The following is an 11067-nucleotide window of genomic DNA, read 5'->3' on the forward strand; positions in this document are numbered from 1 at the left end:
GAGGGAATCTTGAAAATTTTGCTGGAATTACTTTTCCTTTTATTACATTGAGCTCCTCTAAGGCACATTTTACCCTGTATCCAAATGACTTTGGATATGAAGCATATCTTTCATGAATACAAAAATTGCCTTTAAAAACAGTATTGTAGGCTAAGGACTCAGGAGTTCTCTGTATGTGGTACCAATATTTCAATAGGGCAAATTTTCTTATCAAATCTAAGGGCAGTTCACCTGGATCCACTAATAAACTAGATATTGGGGAGGATCTAAAGGCTCCTGTTGCAATTGTAATTCCCTCATGGTGAACTGCATTCAAAGTATCTAATCTTCTTGTAGTTGCCGATGAGTAGATTTCTGACCCATATGCCAATTTTGAAGCAACAATTGCTTTATAAACATGTAACAAGTGCTTTCTATCAGGCACCCAATTTGTATGACTTAGGAATTTTAAAACATCTAATGCCTTCATGCATTTGACTTTGAGGCTCCTGAGATGAGCTTCCCATGTTAACCTGCTATCAAAGATTAGGCCTAAAAACTTTGTTACCTGTACACATGCGAGTCTCTGTCCATTTAAAAACAGATCTGGATCTGGATGAACCCCTCTGATACGGCAGAAGTGCATAACAACAGTTTTGGCAGAGGAAAATTTAAAACAATGCTCAGCTGCCCAACTGTTAACTTTATTTATTACCAACTGAAGTTTTCGCTCTGCAACAGACATTTTAGATGCAGTACACGAAATAGATAGATCATCACCGAACATTGTTGACATTACATCTTTTGGAATTTTTGAGGCTATCCCATTTATGGCTAAGGCAAACAGAGCGACATTTAACACACTTCCCTGTGGTACTCCTTCCTCTTGTTCTTTCAAATTAGACAGAGTACTAACTACTCTGACTTTAAAATAACGATCTTTTAATTAAAAAAACTTTAATAAAAAGTGGTAGTTCTCCATGCAGACCAATTTCATGCAAGACTTTCATAATTCCATGCCTCCAGGTAGTATCATAAGCCTTTTCTAGGTCAAAGAAAACCGCAACATAATGCTGCTTGGAAGCAAATGCCTGACAAATTGCATCCTCCAAACGTATCAATACATCTGTGCAAAAGTCATACGGCGAAAGCCACACTGAGATGATGATATAATCTTCTTTGATTCTAAAAACCATACCAACCTAAAATTTACCATTTTTCCCATAAGTTTACAAAAACAGGATGTTAAAGCTATTGGTCTATAGCTTGTAGGGAAAGATGTATCTTTCCCAGGCTTGACAAAGGGTAAAACTGTCGCTATTTCCCAAACACTAGGGTAATCACTCTCCTTAAAATTCTATTAATAATACTTAAAATGGAAAATTTAGTTTCCTATAAAGTACTCTTGATCATTTCATATAAAATTTCATCAGGTCCAGGTGCAGTGTTTTTACTATTACTAAGAGCAAATAAAAATTCCTCCATGGTAAAAAGCATATTATATGATTCAGATTTAAAAGAGGTAAAATCAAGTGTTTCAGACTCTGCTAACACTTTCTCCCTATAGAATGGAGAATTTTCATCCCTGCTTGATATCAATGCAAACTGTTCAGCAAAAACATTGCTTACAGCCACCTTTGAGTTGGTTATAAAGTCACCATTGACTTTTAAAACAGGGAGGGGACTTGTATTATACTTTCCTGCTATTTTCTTAATAACTGTCCATATCTTGGTCATAGGTGTTTTCCAGGTAATTGTTGACATAAAAAGTACTCATGACTCTTGTCTCGCATGTTTTATTTACCATCTGAATTTGGCTAGAGCCTTTTTAAAGGAGATCAAGTAGCATTCACATCGATGTCTTCTGTACCTAGTAAAAGCTGCTCTCATGGCTTTGTCTTATTTTGCATTGAACATTCCACCATGGAACAGGCTTCCGATGCAATTTTCCACTGGTTTTTGGGATTGCCTTTTCTGCTGCAAACATAAAAAACCTTGTTAAGTAGAACACTGCTTCTCCTATTGTTGGCATATCTTTTGCATCAAGTTCAATATAACTAAGTTCCTGGAAAGGGGGTCAATTTGCTTTATTGGTACACCACCTAGGTATTCTGTATACTGGCTCATATTTCTCAGTTCTGATGACAATTGGAAATTATCACTACCGTATAGATCATCCAACACCTCCCAGTTGAAGTCAATGAATGTATCAGAACTGGTGATAGATAAGTCAATGCATGAAAATGTACCAGTCTGAATGTGCAAATGGGTCATATCTGAATTTTCTATTGATGATAAGATAAGTTGGGTTCGTGGGCGATGTGACCTCCCAGGAATGCCCACATAGTCATGACATCCTCCTCCCGTGCTGTTCTGTGCCGTGCAGCTGACCCACTCTTGTGCTCCCTCTTCTTATCTTCCCGAAGTCGGTACGGTGAGCCTCGAAGTACTTTCGAACTTGCTGGAAGATGCAATTGGTAAAGTTCGCTGCCAGTTCACGCCAGAGTTCCTCCTTCCTCCTCGGATTGGACCATTGCCTGTCCCGCTTGTCGTATAAGGTAGGGTGTGACTTGACGAAATCGATGATGATCTCTTTGTCCTCTGGCGTGAACGGGTAGTCTTGTATGTCCTTCTTGCTGGGGGGGTATCGTTTCTTCAGCTGCATTACAATACCACTCGGGCCTGCAGTGTCCTGGGTTTCAACAAGTGAGGATAGGGTTGGCTCTACAGGCAGCTCTTCATCATGGTTAGACGTCTCCTCCGGTTATGCAGTCTGGATGTCCTGGGTGACCTGGGACTGCCGGGTAGGCCTGGGGTAGTCTTCCGAAGAGGCATCTTCGTGTCAAGTGCTCGAGAGTGGCTGGGTATCCGTGTCGACAGGCTGTCAGAGTGCAAATGATGCCCCTGTGTTCTGTCCGGCCCCTTTTATCCTCCGCCGCAACCTTCCATACAATCGACCTAGGGAGGCACCGTAACACGACCGCACGCACGCCGCATGCCCCGCAACATGTGCGCGCCATGTATGAAGGGCACCACGCGCCGCTGTAACATCACGCCATAACACTCCCGCACGGGGGGTAAGAACCCGCACTGGGCCACGCGTGGTGCGGTGTGGCACGGCACCATGAGGGTTCTTACCTCTTTTTGGGGCGCCATGCCACACCGCTTACGGTTTCGTGTGACTTCATCAGGCCGCCAGACGCCACACAAGAATTTCAAAAGTTTTAAAATCCTGGCTGTGCCATGCGACTTTGGTGGCCCACACCAGACACTGCCAGCAGTGTCCTTACCTTTTGGTGCGCTTTCTGGTGGCTTCTTGCGGACCCATGCCGTAAGTGCCTGTAACAAAAAAGTGCATAGGTGTAAACCTACCTTATCCTGCGCTTCTGCCTCATCAATTCCCTTCTCATGTAAGTCTCCTCTCACACAGTCCTTCCATCTCTTTCTTGGTCTCCCTCTTCTTCTTCTTCCTTGAACCTTCATCACCATAGTATGTCTCCCACCATGCTCCTCATCTCTCAAGAGGTGTCCATACCATCTCAGCCTCCCCTCCTACACTTTCTTTGATACTTCCACCACCTTAGTCGACCCCCTTTGATACTTCCGCCACCTTAGTCGACCCCCTTATGTAGTCATTTCTGATCCTATCCTCTCTTATTACCCCAGACATCCACCTAAGCATTCTCATTTCTGCCACATCCATCTTCTTCTCCTCTGTCTTTCTCATGCTTGATGTTTCCATACCATACAGCATTCCCTTTGATACTTCCGCCACCTTAGTCGACCCCCTTATGAAGTCATTTCTGATCCTATCCTCTCTTATTACCCCAGACATCTACCTAAGCATTCTCATTTCTGCCACATCCATCTTCTTCTCCTCTGTCTTTCTCATGCTTGATGTTTCCATACCATACAGCATTGCTGTTCTTACCACAGTCTTGTAAAATTTTCCTTTTAACCTCAGTGGTACTCTTTTATCACAAAGAACTCCAGAGGACGCTCTCCAGTTCTTCCAGCCAGCTTGTACCCAATGTTTTACTTCTTCCATACTTCCTCCAGCATTAACAAAGGATCCCAAATACTTAAACTTATCAACTCTATTTGTTCTCCACCAAGCTAAATACTTTCTCTATCATCTTCCTCATTGGTGGTACACATATGTTCTGTCTTAGATCTACTTATTCTCATTCCTCTGTCCTCCAGTACTTGTCTCCATCTTTCCAATTTCATATCCAGATCTTCCCTGCTCTTTGCACACACAACAATATTATCCACATACAATATGTTCCATGGTACTGCCTCCCTTACTTCTTCTATTATAACATCCATCACTATGTTAAAGATAAATGGGCTCAGAGCCGACCCCTGGTGTAAACCTACTCTCACCTCAAAACCCTCTGTCCCACCAATACTGCTCCTCACTCTGGTAAATACATTCCGGTACATCTCTTGTATCAATTGCATGCACTTCTCTGGCACCATCTTCTCCCAACAGTTTACTTAATATATAGCCTCAAATTGGCCAAACAGGCATTGGTTCCTATTACTTTAACAACAGGTGAAGAGATAAATTCCAAATCTGTCCACTGTTTTATCCCAGTCAGTAGGAGGGAAAGTCGTTTAAGGATCCTCCTTTCTAACCCAAGACCTTCACGGGTGGATTTTCTTAAATATCTGCATCATGAAAATGACTCGCCCAACACTGCTCTTACCTAGTGCAAAAATTATAGATTTCATATATCTGGCAATACTACCAGTATCCATTCTGAGAGCCCAGTCAAAATTTCTAGGGAAACAATTAAAAAATTTATCATCCCTTTTTGAAGACAAAGGCCTTGCAATTACAATAATCATGGACTACGAGGCAGTATTAATGGAATCATTGTTTTATGATTTCGTGATTTGATTCCAGTATATAAGTTTTCAATTCTCGTCTGTGGTCCTGTGCACTACAAAGATCCACTCTAGAAGGGTTCCAATCACTTGGTCCCTGGACATGGTGTTTAGACATCGATCAGCCATTCAATTCAGTGGACCCCATACAATCACAACTCACAAGCTGCAGTATGTGTTCGCCTTGATTGCATTAGCATCAGGTGTGCTCATTGGCAAACTGGGCTCTCTTAGATGAGGATAATACATCACGCAAGCAGCTGATAATCAATTATTATGGTCCTCTGGCCTTTCATTCCTGGCCAAGAATGGGATTCCTTTAAGAAGGAAATTTCTTATGCCCAGTTCAAGCACTTAAGGTTTTGCCTAGAGGTAATGGCAGACATCCAAAAAGGCTCATTTTTTACTACACTCTACCAACACTTGCCAAAAGCTTGAACAAGTTCAACTATGCTGCGTATCGTTAAGTGGCATGGATAGTCTTGACCCATAAGCACTACAGCAGAAACCACGGGTCTTCCTAACAGGTGGGTATGTTAGCTATTGCTGGGGAAGGTTTGACAATACTACAACCATACCCAGCATGCTTAGGTAAGTCACCACAGAACTTCACTCTAAAAAAACTTGAGTTTGCATTTAGTTTCTTGTTCTTTGCTGCCAAACCAAAAGGTATTTGGAATAAAGAATGGGGCCCTGAAACTAGTGGCTTGACACTGGACCAAAAATGTTTTTGGGTTGTTGGGATTAAAATCAAGAGCTTTTTGTCACCTGTCAATTTCTTTGTAAAACTCCTTTGAGGTTTTGATGTAGGAAAAACCTATTTTTGGTAGTCACTGTCGAGTCCTCAAAACCCTCCTGCTTCCCAGACATAAAGACATGGGATTTGGGTAAGGAATCATCCTGCATTGACCAACAGAATGGAATAGCATTTTGGTTGGATTTTGGTCATATGTAAACTATATGATGGTGCACATGCGCATAGCTGCTGCTGCTTCTTGCTTTATGATGTAGTAGGTAAACTGGGTATTAGGGTTCACTGAGAACAATAGAAAGGACCCTATTATCCCGAGTCAATTTATACTCTATCACGTGTTGTACTATTTATCATTATGATACAATACCCAGACACAAGACCAGTTAAGAAAATTCTTTGACATTAGTCTGGTCATCATGGAGCTCTGGATAAACCATGGGAAGGGTAATCCTTTGAGGACTCAACAGCAAATACCAAAAATGGGTTTTTCCTTCGTCAAAACCTTTTTTTTTTATGACTAAATACATTTTTATGATACAAAAATGATTGACTATTTTAAAATATTAATATTGATTACTACTGCATTAGTAAATTTACATAAGATTAAATGATATATAATAACAATTCTTTCTCTCTCTCTCTCTCTCTCACACACAGATGTACGTATATTTTTTGTATGATAAATAATTAATTTACTAATTTTCAAATAATATTAATGTAACCAGCAAAAATATTAATTCATTCCAGAAAATGCTATAGTGAATTAGTAAGATTTTAAGTTTATAAATTAGAAAATTATGTAAGAATGAAAGAAATCCCAATCTTCTCTGCATCTTTCTTTTTAACTCTAAGTACTAAGCTGAAGTCCAAAGCTCTCAAATATGTCAAGTACAGTATGGTTTGAAATATACGTGATCGGATTGTGCGATTCCCCTTTCATGTGGTCGCTAGTTCTCAAAAATAGATTTTCTGTATCTGCAAAGCCGTTCAAAGTCTGCGAGTTTTGTGCCACAAAAGTATCAAATCTATTGCCTTATCAAGTATTTTTTTTTTGGAGGGGGGGTTGCCGATGTCTGAGAGAAGGTGGGGTTACTCCTAAAGAGAATAGTAACCCTCATTGAGCAGACACTATCCATTCCTCTAATCAAATTTTTATCCACTCCTTCCAAAAATGTAAAAGCCTCGCTTCAACAGGTGCATGAAGGAAATGATCCTGACTTTCTGGCAGACAACTTATTCAACAACTTTTTTAGAAGGTCGAGCCAAGTAACAAAGGTTTGATTGTGGTCTAGAATGGGCTCTGGTTCTGCTACCTTGAAAGGGCAAAGTCTGAAGGGGAGAAATATTCTTGGTGCTTGCAGGAGTCGGATCCCTAGGGCATCTAGAATAAGCAAGATTTTCAGTCCTCTTCTTCTGAAGCTCCAAAGAATATTACTCACCGTCAAACTAGGAAAGAGGTGTTGGCGGTTGAGAGGAGACTATTAGAGTGCGGCGGATTTCTGCAAAGAAGTGACACTCTTTGTCATAAATGAGCACCAGAGCTCTGTCTTTTTCAGGATACCTAAGGCATGGAGCGATGCCAACTCTTGAGTTCCATCCCTTATGCCCTTATCCATACATGAAAGGATGTTCAGCCAATCAGTTGCTATGTCTTCCAGGGAATAGTTCTTAATTTTCGAGGTCAATGCACCCAGCGATCAATCCAGGAAACTCAAAGCCTCAAAAACCCTAAGAGGTTTTTAAGAAGACGATCAATCTCCGTAAGGGAGAACATCAATTTGGTGGCGTTGAAAGCCGACTTGCGCATTGAGTCTATGAGACCGAGAAGTCTCCCTTGGAGGAGGCAGCCATTACCAGAGAGGGGGCTTTCTCGGTTTAAGCCGAATACCTCCACTGTACCAGATGAGAAGGGCGATAGAGGAATGAAGACTTCCCCTGCTCTCTTTTCTCAGCTACCCAACTATCTATTTCACTGAGAGCCTTCCTTGCCGAAGGAGAAAGTACCATTTTTGGAGTTTTTCAATTTGGAGGCTAGGGTCCTGGTTAAAAGAGGGGGCCTTTCTTCAGCAGACTCAAAATGTCAGATAGCTCATGCCGAATCAGGAACAGTGAAGGATCCGTGGAAGATGAAGGAATGTCTGGTGCCACTCACTTGGCATATGGCACCAAGTGCTTTGCAGAGTGAGTCAAATGATCTGAAGGCTAAGTCTGTTAACGTGGAACACTCTTGCTGTAGAAGGGGGTTCACATGCCGGCGAGTGCTGAAAAACTAGAGACTCAGGCACCCCTGGGGGTTCGGGCAGTACTGGGCACTCAGGGGTTAGTAGCAGCTTGGCTGCTCATGGGCACTCAGGCACCACTGGTGCCCCTCGAGAGGAAGAGGAATCCCTTGAGGCTGAAGAAGGCCCTGGTTCTAACACAGGTTGTTCCAGTGAAAAACATTCTGGGGTGTCCCACAAACTACGTACATGGAAGTTACACTGGCTCCCTAAATTTTTTGCACGGCACTGGGGGAGATCGGACTGTGTCCAAAACAGGTCTTTACACTGGCCGTGATTCATCGCAAAAGCACCACTGGCACCTGTTCTCAGGGCTGGTTGCCTCGGAACTCAAGGACAACCTGTGCACTTTCTTCTGGATGCCTTTCCAATGGCCATCCTTCATTGCAACCTGGGGTGCTGCAACAGGTCCAACTGAGGGAATGACTGTCCATGCATGGGCAGTCCCCACCAATCTCCCTACTGCCTTTGGAATGACTGCTTCCAGATGCAGGGGAGTACACCAGTGACCTTTGCCTACGAGCAAACAATCACCTCCTCCACTGACACTTCACTAATAACACTTTTATTCTCTTATCCATAAGGACACACAATAAACACACAATTTTTAATTCAAGGATGGGAAGGGGAATCAGGAACAAAAGTGGGGAAGCTGGGCAAAGGAGCAGGTTAATTAATCGAAGGACGGGGAGCAGGTGACAAAGTGGGAGCTGGGATAGACATACTAGGATTATCCACAAGACTTAGCAGACTTATTTAAAATCTTAAACTCTACTGTCTTTGTCCCAGCTCTAGCAGCCGCCTTCCATTTCCTATCCCTGTCTAACTTGGTTAAGTGAAAATCCAAACCCTTCCAATTCTTAGCATCCCACTTTGCACAATCATTACAAGTCTTGTCCAGTGAACATTCCTGTCCTCTACATTCAATGCACAAGGTGTGCAGATCATACTTTTCCTTTGTCAGTCTGGTATTGCAGCCTTTGCTACCATACCTTACACTAGCAGCACTAGTGTCAGACATATTGAAATGAAAATTTTTATCTTGAAACAGTCAAATCCAGGCAATTATTCTTAATAAGTATAATTAATGTTCTATAACAGAGAACTAGACCAAAAAAACAAAGCCATAGTTAAAATACTTCACCAAACAACTCCAAAGGCAAAGCCAATGAAAATCAAAACCTAAGCTGAATACTCCACAACTGAACTTAAGTCAAGAGCCAGCAGAAAATAATTGAACTCCTTGCTGAAGTACCTACACAAACAATAGTGCTACCGCAACTTTCAAAATCTTTTAAGCTGCTGGCAAGTGAAACTGTGAGCAATGTAATTTATAAATATAACACTACAGCCTCCCCTTCCCCTTGATTTTGACGGTAGGAGACTAAAAATAAGTCACAACAATAATACTGCACATATGCAACAGAATTAAGACAAGATGATGAAAGTGTGCAAGACCGCTCATGCCATGTCTTTGTAATAAGAAAACTAGATGTAAAATCGTTGGTGACAATGATGATGAAGATAGTAGAAAAAGGGAGTCTAGCAAATATTATTCCATGAAATCTTAAATATAAAACGTTTAAATTCAACATACCTCAGGGCTCATTTCTTTGTCACGATTAACTTCCAGAAGGCTATCATCAGCTAGGTATAAAACTAGTTCACTAACAAGTTCTGAGCATTGAGTTCTGAGGAGGTGCTTTTTCAGTTGCATTTGTATTTCTCCATCAAAAGCCTGGAAGAACAGAATATTCAGTTAACCACAAGGCTGCTGCTATGGAGTGACAACCTGATTTTCATATAACATAAAATGACAATACATATAAGAAAAAGAATCCTTTTAACTAAGATCAAAAAGGTGTCAAGACAATCCAATGTGTTGTTTACATCAATACAAAATAAAATAAAATAAAAATTACCCAAGAGCATAACTATTCAGGTGAAAATTGACACACGTATCATGTTAAGTTCCTAACTATTGCCCTCATCTAAATTTCTATTGGTGTTTTAACATACATTTTGTGCCAACTCTTGTGGATTTGGATCTGCGTAGTATTAAAGTGTGCCAGTGATGTTAGGGGGTTAATTTGCACTCTGGGTATGTATGTATCTTTCATTTCATTATTAAAATTTATATCAAAAGAAAAGGCAGTAATGGAGTTACTCTAATAAAAACCATCCTGCATGAGTTCATGTTTTGTCATTAAAATTTATCAAACGAAAATGTATATGTATTTTCAAGGGAAATTATCTGATTTTTAAATAGATTAGCTTATGAACAATTCACAAACTACTGACTTACTAAATATGAAAGACAATTCTTTGAGAATTTATTGAAAATATACTGCATTGAATTTCACAAGGATGAGATGCACCCTTCATATGAAGCAGAATGGGATGATTGGACATTCTTGTCTATGGTGTTTCATGAGAAATTCAATCATCCATATGGCCTGGCATCAAAATGGGTTTGTCACCTAAACAGCCTCATCAAAAAAAGGCTCCACTAAAACCAAAAAATAATATTGTACGACAAATTAAGTTTCACTCCATAAGTTGAATAATAATGGAAAATATATTGAAATATGTTGGATCCCTGCCCATGTAGGGATTAAAGGAAACAAAGAGGCTGATAAAGCAGCTAAATAAATGGCAAAATATATGGAATGAGGAACGTATATAAATAATAAATTGAAAGAGATAAAATCCTGTTACAAAATGGAGTTCATCATATCAGAGAGAGAGACACACACAAGTGAAAAAAATTTATGAAATATAGAAAAAGGATACCACTGACTTGAGCACCCAAGAAAAAGGATACATGTGAATCGAACACTTAATATTTTAAAAATAAAAACAAATAAATGTCGAGAGTAAAGTATTAAAAAAAATTCAAGTTGATAATAAAAAAAAAAAAACTCAAGCATTATATAACATAATATTTTAAAGTTATCTTATATAATGGAACGTAAATGGTCTGCAAACCAGATTACACCTAAGAAAATACGATTTACTAAAAAAATATGAACCAATGATATTATGTTACATAAAACTTGTCAACAAAACTGTATCAGCAATATGTAAATGCATCCTAGCATCTGCATCAAAATAGGAAGGAGGAAATTTAAGTACAGCCATATATATGTACATAACAAATAT

At 40.1% G+C, this 11067-nt stretch overlaps 1 protein-coding gene across 1 annotated transcript in view; it reads right to left on the bottom strand.

Annotated features, from left to right (window-relative positions):
• The window catches only part of LOC135196538 (E3 UFM1-protein ligase 1-like), a 234187-nt gene that overhangs the window by 70423 nt on the left and 152697 nt on the right, over positions 1-11067 (bottom strand). Inside the window, 1 exon segment of the mRNA XM_064223385.1 lies at positions 9503-9643. Within this exon segment, the coding sequence (XP_064079455.1) occupies positions 9503-9643 (141 nt within the window).

This window comes from Macrobrachium nipponense, chromosome 18, assembly GCF_015104395.2.
Source record: "Macrobrachium nipponense isolate FS-2020 chromosome 18, ASM1510439v2, whole genome shotgun sequence".
Lineage (NCBI taxonomy): Eukaryota > Metazoa > Arthropoda > Malacostraca > Decapoda > Palaemonidae > Macrobrachium > Macrobrachium nipponense.